Source organism: Aquila chrysaetos, chromosome 16 (assembly GCF_900496995.4).
Source record: "Aquila chrysaetos chrysaetos chromosome 16, bAquChr1.4, whole genome shotgun sequence".
Classification (NCBI taxonomy): domain Eukaryota; kingdom Metazoa; phylum Chordata; class Aves; order Accipitriformes; family Accipitridae; genus Aquila; species Aquila chrysaetos.
In genome coordinates, this window is record NC_044019.1 from 6,717,319 (window position 1) to 6,730,535 (window position 13,217).

General features: G+C 50.3%; 1 protein-coding gene across 3 annotated transcripts; it reads right to left on the reverse strand.

Moving 5' to 3' along the window:
* Positions 1-2,322: 2,322 nt before the first annotated feature.
* Positions 2,323-13,103, reverse strand: SNRNP40 (small nuclear ribonucleoprotein U5 subunit 40). Of its 3 annotated transcripts, XM_030038845.2 has the most exons (11): positions 12,814-13,100; positions 12,744-12,776; positions 12,414-12,543; positions 11,773-11,866; positions 10,989-11,154; positions 10,375-10,497; positions 9,252-9,372; positions 8,411-8,493; positions 7,925-7,986; positions 4,538-4,641; positions 2,323-2,768 (listed from the first exon to the last, which is right to left on the reverse strand). In XM_030038845.2, the coding sequence occupies exons 1-11, from the start codon at positions 13,048-13,050 to the stop codon at positions 2,719-2,721; spliced, it is 1,203 nt and encodes a 400-aa protein (XP_029894705.1). In that variant the 5' UTR covers positions 13,051-13,100; the 3' UTR covers positions 2,323-2,718. The 3 variants fall into 3 exon arrangements, with proteins under 3 accessions (XP_029894705.1, XP_029894704.1, XP_040985237.1); XM_030038844.2 differs by having other exon boundaries at positions 12,744-13,098; XM_041129303.1 differs by lacking the exons at positions 2,323-2,768; positions 4,538-4,641; positions 7,925-7,986; positions 8,411-8,493 and adding an exon at positions 8,556-9,051 and having other exon boundaries at positions 12,744-13,103.
* Positions 13,104-13,217: the final 114 nt, after the last annotated feature.

The window sequence follows — 13,217 nt, forward strand, 5'->3', positions numbered from 1 at the left end:
GAGAAACACCGTGGTGAGTGAGGTCCCGCATCCCCAAGGGATGGGGCAGCCTGCAGCCATCTGCCGACAGAAGGACATGGCGCTGGGACAGGAACTGTCCCAGGTGACAGGGACCAGGGACAGTCCCACACACTCCAAGCCCAGGAGATATCATCTCGCCTCCCGAGGAACATGCAGCTACATTTCCCTGCCTCCTTAAAAGCTGATGGGTCTGTTTTGGCCCCAAGCATGCCATCCTCCAGCTTTTCTCTTCTGCCCACAGCAGGGCAAGCAGGGACAAGAAATACCCTCAAGGGAACCCTGTGGTACTTCCCTTTTCACTGCACAAACTGCACCCATTTTCCAGCTCTTAAATACCTGGTGGCTGCAGCAGATTCGTCCTGGTCAAAGGCCGGCCAAGACCACGCAGGACAGTCCCACGGCACGGCACTGCTGGGGTGGGAGCATCTCGTGTCCACGCTCCAGAATCCCAGCTGAACTGCAGCTCTCAAGAAGCCTCCTCCGGGATGGGGCAGAAAGGCAGCGAGAGGTGAGAAACGCCCAATACAACCTGAACCAAGGGAGCATATTGTGTGTGGGGGGGGGGAATGGGGGAGAAAAAAAGGATGAAAGCTGAGATGGACACAATCAGAAGAGAAATGCAGCACGTACTACTCTTCATGGCAAGTTAATTAACATCAGACAACAACCCATGGCACAGGGAACCCCGCCTTGCGTGCTCTCACAAAGCCCAGCTGAGGCTCAGTCCCCAGTCAAGGGCTTGATGCTGGTTTCAGCCTTGGCCAAAAAAGCCAGTGCAGACCATTCCCTCGTGGCCTGAACCCTGGGGCTGGGGCACAGCAAGCAGTCGGCCAGGCAGTGGGTCTGTGGCTGTAGGGCAAGACCTGGCAGAAGCTGAGGTCTCCCCCACTGAAGCTGAGGCAGGGTGCAGGCACCCTTGCGTTGTCTCAGCACTCAGCCAGAGGTATATGAGGTACGGATCTAAGCTGCTCGAGGACCTGCCGCTGTCTTGTACCACCGTCCCACCAGCCTGGCTGGGCAGAGGGGACACACAGCCAGTCCGGTTCCCCCACTGCTGAGCACCAAATACGCTGTGCCTGCCACAGAAAACTCACTCCCTTTACACCTACTTATAGCAGAAGGCTGGATTTTACCCAAAACATGAAAATAGGATTCAGCAGTAGCCCAATAATTATTTCATGTGGTCATTTTTATTGCCATGAATAAAAAATAAAGCTGCTTTTCTGAATACAAGTGGCGCTCCTCAGGGGTCAGTATTGGGACCAGTGCTGTTTAACATCTTTGTCAGTGACATGGACAGTGGGATTGAGCGCACCCTCAGTAAGTTTGCCAACGACTGTCGACACACTTGGAGGGAAGGGATGCCATCCAGAGGGACCGAGACAGGTTTGAAAGGTGGGCTCATGTGAACCTCATGAAGTTCAACCAGGCCAAGTGCAAGGTCCTGCACATGGGTTGGGGCAATCCCAAGTGCAAATACAGGCTGGGCAGAGAATGAATTGAGAGCAGCCCTGAGCAGAAGGACTTGGGGGTGTTGGTTGACAAGCAGCTCAACATTACCCAGCAATGTGTGCTCGCAGCCCAGAAAGCCCACCATACCCTGGGCTGCATCAAAAGAATCGTGACCAGCAGGTCGAGGGAGGTGATTCTCCTCCTCTACTCGCTCTCGTGAGACCCCACCTGCAGTACTGTGTCCAGCTCTGGGGCCCCCAACATAAGGTGGACATGGACCTGTTGGAGTGAGTCCTGAGGAGGCCCACGAAGATGATCAGAGGGCTGGAGCACCTCTGCTTTGGAGAAAGGCTGAGAGAGTTGGGGTTGTTCAGCCTGGAGAAGAAAAGGCTCCAGGCAGACCTTAAAGCAGCCTGCCAGTACCTAAAGGGGGCTAACAAGAAAGCTGGAGAGGGACTTTTTACAAGGGCATGTAGTGACAGGATGAGGGGTAATGGCTTTAAAGTGAAAAAGGGTAGATTTAGATTAGATGTAAGGAAGAAGTTCTTCACTGTGAGGGTGGTGAGACACTGGAACAGGTTGCCCAGAGAGGTTGTGGCTGCCCCATCCCTGCAAGTGTTCAAGGCCAGGCTGGATGGGGCTTTGAGTGACCTGGTCTAGTGGAAGGTGTCCCTGCCCATGGCAGGGGCGGTGGAACTAGATGATCTTTAAGGTCCCTACCAAACCAAACCGTTCTATGATTATATGAACTTAATGTCTATGGTTTCCCTGGGTTATATACAAGTGAGGGCCTTGATTTAGTATTGTACAACAAAAAAGTAAAACAGAACAATAAATCCCACCACACAGTTCTTGTAAAAAGGTATCTATTTCAGTTTTGACCGTATAAAAAAACAACAGAAACCGGACAGGGAATATACAAGCCACATATGGACTTTAAACAAATGTTACCAATTTCAAGTGATCTGGGTAAGGTTTAATAGTCGGTGGTACAGCCAAAACCAAATTCCTTTCAATTCCAAATTTTTCTTCCTCCCCAAAGAAGGTGGGGGGTGGAAAAAAGCGTACAGCAAGACCACGCAGACATTACAGCCTGCAAGAGGGCAACTTGTCACATCAAGCTGCTTCAACATTTTCCCACTGCCACAAGCGTGAGAGGGCCTGGCACCGGTGAGAAGCAAGTCAATCCAACTTTTGTAAACCAAGGATCGTGAGGGCACAAATCCCACCATCTCCTTGTCAGCTTCACTGGATCTCCCCCATATACAGTCTTTTGTCGCTGGATGCGGAGAGTACTGAGGGAGAGAGAGGGGGGAAGGGAGGAATATGAAAATTAAACACAACAGTTTGAGACCTCCACTAATGACACATCATTTGAATCAAACTACTCATTTCGCTTGCTGTAAGTGATCTAGAAAGCCAAATTTCATTTGCTCCCTAAAAACACTTCATGGAATTACTACTCCAATACCTAATCACACGCTGTGTGTTGTGGCTGCCATTCCACTGTCCCAAGGCAGGCATAACAGCATACTGCCTGTAATGTCTAAGCATTAAAATGGTAAAGAGAGGCATATAAACACGCTGTTAACGCTCTCAAGCATCCTGAAGCACTATTTTCATTGCAAGGAGCATTCAGATTGCAAACCGGGCACTGCCATCGGGACTGCATGCCGCTAGAGGGCACAGGCTGGCCAGGAAAGCCTCACCGGGATGTTACTATTTTATCAGAACAGGCAAAATGGAGCTGGCACCCAACACGCCACTGAACCACCTTAACTCAGAAAAGGCTCTTCAGGGGATTCAAGACACAAGCATCAAAAGAATGACCCAGAAGCACTGCTCTTGACACTGACAATGGTTTCATTCAAGTCCAGGAGTGATTTGGGGGATTTCTACAAGAACTCACAGACTGGTGTCTGTCATCTTGCCTCATTTTGGCTCCCCATGCACCCTCTCGTGCAGATGAGTATCATGGAGTGGGTGCAGCAATTTACTAGATTAACGTTCCCAGATGTTAACAGAAATCAATTGCAAAACTTGCTTGCAACGCCTGGATGGGTTTTTAATTTTTATTTTAAGCTGAGTGATTGATTCACAAAGAGGAGCTCAGCAGAATACAATTGCAAACAATTCGCTCCAAACAGGAGCAGAGAGCGCTCCGCTCTTCCAGCAGTCTCCAATCTGAAGACAGGGCAATGAATAACCAAGGAACAAACTCATAACTCACTGCCCTGCTGCAGAGACTGTCATCCTCGGCACAACCGAGCTCTTGGCCTCACTTTGGGGTTGACTTGTGTCAATTTTTTGCTGGAGCAATGCGGTGACCTGGCCGGTGGTGCAAGCGTTTCCATAGAAACAAACAGCACCCTGCGGTCCTGCCTGGGCCTCATGCTGCGCCAAGTAACTGAGAGGAAATCTGGTCTCACCTAATGCACAGTGGTTAAAATGGTTCTGAAAAAGCCACCACAAGCATTGTCTCACACAGCGCTGATATGTGGTGCCACATGCTGGACACCTCTAGAATGGGGACGAAACCTGCTGCACAAAGAGCCTCCTTTGCTTCCTACAGCTTTTGGGTAAGTTAAGAGACCCCGGGCTGGAGACGTGCTCCCAGGTGATCGCTGTCCTCATGTGATCACCAAATGTATGGTTATATCCCTGGTGTCCAAACCCAGGTACCCCAAAAACTTTTTGCACGGCCCTTGGGAGGGAGTCTGGACAAGCCCTAGGCAGCGGTAGCCAAGCCACAGCTCATGGCCACCCGCAGGTGACCAACAGCCCAGACCACCAGCCACCCTGCTGCTGTATGGGTGCCCCCACCCAGGTCTCCCCCTGGGCAGGACACAGAAGCAGAGCCCCTGCGCTCAGGCCAGGACCCCAGGCACAGCCAGCCCAAGTCCTATCTATGGGAGAGGAGCAAGCAGGAGTCTGCTACCCCTAAATTTGTCTCATACTCGGTGTTCTGGGCCACAGGCAATTTAGGGGCCATTTTCCAGAGGATCAGCAGTTCAGCCAGCCCTGAAACTACTTCCCTTGACAACTTGCAGTGGGGAGGACTTACTAATGGGTTCCTCCGGATGGAAAGCTAGTTCGTTCACCGACCCGGCATGGCCTGGCAGCTTGTACAAAATCCTCCTGGATGTGGTGTCCCACACATAGACAAACCTACAAGAGAGTCATTATGAGTGCAGGCATTTGAGAAGGGAAAGCAGGTGCCCCCCACACCAACAGCTTATTCCTGCAGCAGTTCCACCATCTGGGCTGAAATAGATGCAGCTCTTAGTGTGGATAAACAAGGAGCTTCTCAGGAGCAAAACACTACACTGCCAAATCCAGAAGAGCAGAGGTCTGAGCAGGTACGAGCTAACATGTCAATTTGGTGTCAAAAGCCTCGTTGGCGTCACAGCACAGCAGCCCCATTTCACCCCTCGTGGCATAGAGATGGATTTGGAAGCATGAGGCCGTAGAGACCCTCAATACAGCAGCCAACACAGTGGGCTAAGGGAGAAAATTAGCATTGGGAGTGGGGAAGAGGGTTCTTGCCCTCACAAATACCTGCCTGTGGTCACTGTTGGTTTGCACTGACTGGCAAGCAGTAAGGAGCCGAGGTGCCCTCCCAGCCCCTGCTGCAGTGTAATCCCTCACAGCCAACAGCTTTATATATGGATTTCTTTCTGCTGTGCCATTAAAGTCATGATCCACTTCCCAGCATTTATTAGAGGGCCAATCAGATTGCACCGAGCCCTTTGATTAACCTCCTGCAGGCCTCACCGTGGGCACCTGCCACTGGCCAGGTCCTGCCTGAGCACTGCACCTTGGCTGAAAGGCAGCGCAGAAGCCAACGGGGTCCTTCAGACAGGAGGTCAGAAAAACTGCTGGCACAGATCAGCTTCCAGATTACTCCTATAAATAGTCTCAGAGTGGGGGAAAACAGTGCCTTGCTGTAAATCATGCTGTACCCCAAGATCACTGCTTGTCCCTCATGGGTGTTGACTGCTGCCTGCACAGTGCAGTGGCTGCACAAAAGCTCTATTGGGAAGCAGAGCGATGCTTTGACCCTGCTTATGGTGAGTATCTGAAGGAGTGAGTGGCATTTTTTAATACATCAAAACAAGAAGAGCCCTGAGCAACATTCTACAACCCAGGCAAGGTGATGCTGCACCCCACCTGCGCAGGAACGGTGCATGCCTCCCTTCCAATCACAACGGCCTCGCCACATGAAATGGCATTTGTTACAAGGTTCCCAGCTCTACAAAAAAATTGGTGGCTGGGGAAAGCTGCCAGTTATGGATTACGTTCACTCTGCCTTCTCATTTTGCTCTTGAGAGAGCTGACTGGCAGCTAAAACAGAATCTGCCAGGGCAAAAAAGGGAAGCGGCAGGGCAGTAATTGGCTGGGTTTGGCATGAAGGGCAGCTCTGCTGCCTGCATGCCCCAGAGGCATCACTATGACTATTTACAGGGCACTGCAGAGGGTGAGGGCACGGGGGACAGCCCGTAAAACACGTGTAAAATCAATCTACAGCATTACACTCCTCCAAAGGAAGGTCACTGCGAATGCCACTGTGCATCCCCATGTCTCACCGGCATGAACTCAAACATACTAGGTATCATCAGCCCCGCACGCAGCCCAGGCTCTGAATACCAAGGCTGGACCCCTTCAGGCTTATGCAATGCCATCAACAACGGGTTCCTCAGTTTCACCTGTTCCTTTCCATTTGTCAGGGCTTTGCAGACCGGATGAAGAATGAGATTTGCTTGTACATTTAGCTTGTCTTTTAGTTAAAATAGAACTGAACTTCTTTCCCCCCCTCAAAAAAAGCACTGAATAATTTATAACACTTGCTGGCTAGATAGAGAGGACAGTGGATACCAACACAGGGCAGACCTGCTTCGTTAAGAGCACTCATTTTCAGGCTGGTGCTATTCTTTGACTTATTTGCTTGAAACACATAAAAGGGAAAAATTCAAGCCTACAACTTAAGTCATGTTACTTAAAGCAGCATTTCTTCAAGCACAACTTTTTTATCTAGCAGGCAAGAATTGTATCGAATGCTTTCTCAAAGTGTTCTGCTGTTGTGTTTTTAATCTGGTATGGCAAAGCAGGCAAGCACTTTAAGTAGTTGATTTTACTATAACCCTTCTGAAGGGCTCAACAGCAAAAAAAAAATTCAGGTAATTGTCCCTCCAACATACACACACACACTCCATATAATGCAGAGGAAGAGTAATCACTGTGGAACTATTTTGTACTCAGACAAATGAAATGTTTGTTTAATCTTACTTTGCTTTCCCAGCTGACACTCCTCAAAAAAAGTATCTAAAGCTCAGAGATAGCAGAAAGATTTGAGCAGCCTTGTCTAAACTGCCCCTGGACCTGGCTGTGTGCTTTTGCCCACGAATGCCACAACGAAGTTGCTGTCAGACCACAGAGCTACATCAGCATCTGCAGAACTAACCTAATGGCCTAAGACTTGCAGCCATACTTTGCTGCTGAATGGATCAGCCACAGCCTCAGCGGGCTGATACACAGGCATTCCTCCACCACGTGCACCGCCGTTACTGCCCAGCAGGACTGGAAAGGAGAGTCATGTCTCAGCCACTTGCTGTGACAGCTGGCCCCACTATATCTGGACAGCGAGAACTAAAGTTCTCCCTATCCTCTATCAGAAATTCATTAATTTGCTGATTACTACTGCTCCATGCCCTGGACTCTGGCCTGCAGGAATTCCTGTTGCGATGTCATTGAGAGTCTGTCTGGATTTGTTCCAGCGGAGGTTGGTATCCTTCACGGTGACCTTCAGTGTCTGGCATGGACCCTCTGCTGGCTTCCTCCCTCTACCTGTTTTACTCCTCAGTTGCCTTAGTTTATAAAATATCTAATTTAAAAGTCCAATATGTGCTAATTTAGTCAGATCTTTATTTCTCCTTATGCATTAATTAAAGTAAGGAGCAAGAACGATCCTTCGAACACCACTGGTGCTTCCTGCAAGCTGTCCTGCAGCAATTTAACTGGTATTTGTGGTCCTTGTCAGTATAACCCCCACACTACACACACTCCCCCAGACTCCCTGTGTCTCGAAGATGCTTGCAAGCATCTACCAGTCCAACCACAAGGGACCTAGTTCACGGACAGCCATGCTCCTGTCATCCGGTGGTCCTGGTGTTGGATCCTGTGGCTGAACATAAGCAGCAATGCAGGTCTCTAGTCAGCTTTTGACAATAATAAGAAGATTTTACAACTATACACTGCTCCTCCACTGACACAAAGGCAATATAAAGGCATCACTATTGTAATCAGGGCAGACAACGTTCACAGAAGATCACAGAGGTTTGTTCGGGTCTTCACACCTCTATGCACAATTCTGAGTCTTCAGATTCATTTTGGACATGATCCAACTCATTTCAGGAGTGCCTGCAAAACTGTTTGGAATTGAGTGGTAACTCACCTGTCGGCTGATCCCCCTGCGATTTTACTCCCATCCGGGGACCAAGAGCACCTCAAAAGATTCTAAAATAAAAGAACATGCACAGATGTATTTCCAAAGAAAGATTTAGTTTTCCCCTTCTACTTGAATTAAAATCACCACGAGACTTTAAATATCACAAGCACCACTTTAATGATCTCCCTTCAGAAGATGAGATGGTAATTACAGATTTTATTTTATTGCTGGAAACATCCAGTGCCTTGTTATTTTACACAAAGTAGATAGTAAATGTAGAAAATACTTAATTTACAGCTAATTACAGCTGAACCGAGCAAAGAAATCTTGTTACTGCAGCTTTAATTGGAATCCCACTTTGTGCATTAATCTTTCTTTGAGTTCTTATTAAAGCCTTTCTGGTTTAAACTTGAATTTAAAAACCAATTTACAGAAAAGTTAATAGCAGCAGCATTTTACAAATAATCATGTTTTGGTCTCCAGTACACTCACCTTTTCAAAATTATGTACGTTCCCCTGGAAAATCTTTACACATCTCTCTTTAGGGGCAAACGGTCGCACATCCCAGATGCGAACTGCAACAGAGAGCTCACAGTAATTAGCTGAAGATGGCAGAGGCATGGGGGCAAGGTCAGCTTCTGAAAATGCTCCTTTTCCTAAGACACACTGCTAATGAGCAAAGACCTGGTCATGCTCCTTGTTCTCTTCATGCCTATGTTTCCCCAGAAGCAAAAGGAAACCAGCAGCTTTCCCCTGCAGAAAGCTTTGATATGAAAGGTCAAATGCAGAAATTTGTAATTACACCAAGACCACTGCCAACAGGAGGGGGAAAATCCAAAACAACTCTTACACAAACGAGCCACCATCTCCTTACATGAGCATTTGCTTTATTCTAACACACTCCATGATCACGCTTCTAATCAGATCAGCTTCGCTGAGCACCCCCACACAGGAGACAGGCAGTTTGGAAACTGTGCTGTCATTCCCTGCTGCGGGGAAACAGCCAAACCGCCCTGACAAGAGCCAGACTGAGACTGCGTTCAACTGTCTGCGTAAATAACGTGTGCCATAGCTTGTGTCCTCACTGCCCTTCGGGAGACGTGACAAACCCTTCTGATGCAGCTGCTCCCTCCCTGCAAAAGACACGACTGTCACCAGCGTAACAAGAATTCAAGCTTTATCTCTGGAGCCAAACTCCCTTCAGCCTATCCCCACGTCTGGCTCTTGTTTTTCTACGTCATACAATTTGAGCTGTTCCTTCCCAAACACCATGCAAAGCTAGTGTAAGAGAGCAGCACCTTACAGCTGTGCTCTCACATCAGGTAGGACATACCTGTGTTGTCCATTGCGTTGGAGAGCAGGTAGGAGCCTTCTGAACTCAGGCTGAGGCCTGTCACTGAGTCTGCGTGTCCTCTCATCGTGTAAGTGAGCTTGTTCTGGCGAAGGTCCCACACCTTTCAGACACAACATTGCCATTTAACAAAAAGACAGGCAAGACTGTTGGAACTGCTATTTCCAAAGCGTTTCACACAGGTACTGATCAGTCAGCTGATGACATCAGCTTTTTATTCCAGTTGGTGGGGTCTGAATGGCTAAAATATGAGGCTAAAATTTAATGTGTGTTGTAGGAAAAATGGAATTTTCCCATTAGAAGACTTCTTACCGAACTTGTCCAACAACCAAGAAGTTAAATGCCAGCAGCCCCATGCATGCAGGAATCCCCCTCTATCTGGCTATAGCTCCCCCAGCTCCCAAATTCCACTGACTGATGGCACAGAGCAGCAGTTGTCCAATCTCCAAAATTTCACGCTGTTCTTTCCCGAAGAGGGGCAGTCATTCAAGGGGTGTGTTGGAACAGATGTCATGTCAGTGCTACACTTAGTGATGGCTCTCTGACAAGCACATGCTCCCCACGCCTAGGTCAGGCTGGAGCCCAAGGCTAAGAGGACAGTAAGACAGACTGAACCGTACAGCTATCAGGAGAATCTCAGTTACCAGCTCAATGAAACACTGAGCTCGCTCTTAAATAAGAACTTTCCACACTAGCAGGTGACAAAGCAAGTTGCAAACTGGAGCAGAGGGCAGAGTGTGGATGTGTCACCACATTTTCTTTAGTTTACCTCATATATGGTTCTACAGCCTCCAAGACGGGCACAAGCTGCCAGAAGAGCCAGCATACCATATCGGCTCCAGCAGGTGACAGCAGTGCTGGGACGCCTGGCCAGGAATGCCAGGGCTGCCCAGGCTGTCACATGCCAAACAGCCCTGGAGCAACTCACTCAAGAGTTTATTGGCCCTCTATCAACAGCGAGGTCAGACACAGCAGGTCTGCGTGGTTCTTGTGACTGTAAAATTAACCAACAGACCTCCACTTTTGTCCTTGACGAATGCAAGATGTAACGGGATGGAAAAGGTGTGCGTGGTCGGAAAGGCACACGAGGACACAGGCGTCCTACCTTAATATCGTTGTCGATGCCTCCGGATATGATCTGATCACTGGTGTCATTGAAAGTTACAGCCAAGACCTGGTACGTGTTCTGAAATGTCTGAACAGCAGCTTTTTTCCTGATATCCCACAGCTGAAAAAACACGGCAGTTGTAAAAGTTGCATAGAGATATTTAATGATAAAATTACAGGAAGTTGCACAGATACTTGGCAGAGACTCAGCACGCTCTCCTGAAATCCCCTCTTTTAGATCTCAGGAGATCTCTATAAAAAACATAGTAAGAGTGTGGAGTGGAGCACAGGAGTTCAAGAGAGGGAATAAGGGGCTAGTGTGCGAGATTTCATTAACGGCTCACCTTTCTCATATTTTGTTAATGCAGTGCAGTGGAAAAAGTACAACTGAGCAAAATGAATCTTCTTCACCCCCCCCCCAAAGACTTACTGAAAAAAAAGAGCAAATTTTATTTCAAATTTTTTATTTCTGAAATCAAGTTATTAGATAACAAAAGTATAAGAGTAATGAAAGGCTAAATTTAGCCCACTTAAATGGGAAGACCCCAAATATTCTTTCAAAAATCCTTTCTTACTTTCATTCCAGACTATCCCCTTACACAATATACTGACCTTCACTGTCCCATCATCGCTGCCTGTACAGACAAGCTGGGGTCCTCGCCTCGCTGGGTAACAGGAGTTAACGAACGAGGTATGGCCCTTCAGTCTTTTCACTCTCTCTCCAGTCTCACTATCCCACACAGCCACAGTTTTGTCTGTGGATGCTGAGAAGAGCATGCTGCGGAGAAGAATCGCTGTGAGGTTCTCAATTTTGGAAACATTTCTCCCCTCCCACCTTTTTTACTCTCAAGTTCTGTGATCAAAGCTGGAAATATTCAGTAGAAATACACCATGGAGAAGAAACTCCCCCATATGCCAAGACAAAGGTGGTGTTTCAGGGGAGGCTGACTGACAGTGGAGCAGCTACGCTGGAAGAACTCCAACTCAACCCCATTTCTAGATACATATAGATTGGTTTTGCACCTTCTCAAACACTATTTGGGATGAACACAGGAGAGAAAGCTCAGGGGCAATAGCTCAGATGCAATAGCGGAGCCGTCTTTTAAATTAGCAAATATCCCACTTGTTTTCTTTCCCTCCCCAGTGCCTCCCAGATGACTGCCCCTAACTTCCCTCTGTTCCTCAAGACTGGAATCAAGGGCACTGGTCAGTCATGGGTGACTCCAGATCCTTTTTCTTAATCTCAAACAGGCACCACTCCTTATCTGGGAAAGCCACACCACAAGCATTCGCCGTACATGGACTGAGCAGGAGCAATGAGACGCTGGCCAGCAGAAAGCACCTTCCTTCCGAAAGAGCTGGGCCTGAGGCCGAAAGACGTCTGCACACCGCTTACCTGCCATCTGTGTTATAGTGCAGCTCCATAACTGCCCCACTGTGTCCCTTCAGTGTGGCGTAGTTATCGCAGTCCCCATAGACATTCCACAGCACTGGGGGAAAGGAAGGGAGAAGTAAGTACAGGAAACACCTCTGTGCTGTGGATGGAGTGATTCTCTGGGAATTCAGCAAAAAGAACCACGTATTGTCACCAGAATCGTTTCCAGTCCTGGCTGACGTGTGCCCATAAAATACAGCGTGTGAGCCCCGGAAAGACAGACAGCTGATTTGAGCTGATGTATGGGCTTAGATGAAGTTGAATTTATAAAGGAAAATAATAACCTTCACCTCAGCAACCCAAACCATTAAAAACTGCATTTCTGCGATGGCTGCAGTCAAACGCAGACCGATGGTAACCTGCGCGAGGGTCCTGGGAACACCGGGCTGTGACCATCAAGGCATGTGACAGCAGGACAGTGACCAGCCAGAGGAGCGACAAAAAGTTTCTTGCTCCCCTCTTGCTGAAGCACTTCACTCCTAGGACCCAGCAAGCTTGACGGCTGAGATGAAACCCTGTCACAGCACAACGGCCTGAAATCGTACGAGCCCGAGCCCCAGCCCCGCGCAGCGCTGGCTGGGACAGGGGAGCCTGGTACTCACGGATGAGCCTGTCGAAGCCGGCGGAGGCGAGGGTGTTGCCGTTGGGGTGGAACTTGCAGCAGTACACCTCTCCTTCGTGCCCCGAGAGCAGCATGATGGGGGCCTGCAGGGAGGAGCAGCGCGGCGGGCCCTGCCGGAGGCAACGGGGGAAGGGGCGGGTGAGGGGATGCCATGGAGGGGAACAAGGGGCACCCCTGGGGCACGGCCAGGACCCCGCCAGCCCCTCACGGGCCTCTTCCCCTCCCCGCTTCACCCCTCTCCGGCCTTCTCCTCCCGCCATCCCCCTGCCCCCCACTAATCCCCCCACGGGCCTTCCCCCGCTCGCCGTACCGCCTGCAGCAGGGCCCCGGGGGGGGGGCTGCCCTCCTCCTGCTCCTGCTCCTGCTCCTCCTCCTCCTGCTCCTCCGCCGCCCCCGCCGCCCCCGCCGCTGCCGCCGCCGCTGCCCGGCGCCCCCGGCAGTTCATGGCGGGGCCGCTTGGCCGCCACGGGCACGAGCGGGAGGTCGGGGCCGGGGCCGGGGCCGGGGCCGGGACCGGGGCCGGGGCCGGGGGCGGCGCCGGGGCCGGGGGCGGGAGCGGGGCCGGGGCCAGGGCCGGGGCCGCCGCCCGGGACCTTCCGCTTGTGCTGCTCGATCATCGCCGCCGGCCGCGCGCGCCCGCCCGCTGCCCCCCCCCCCCCCCCCCCCCCCATTGGTCGGCCGCGCCGCTTCCTGCCTCGCCGACTGGCGGAGCGCGGCCGGACGGCCCGCCCCCCCTCCAGCTTACTTCCGGCGCGCGGGTGACGGAAGAGAGGCGCCGGTCGGT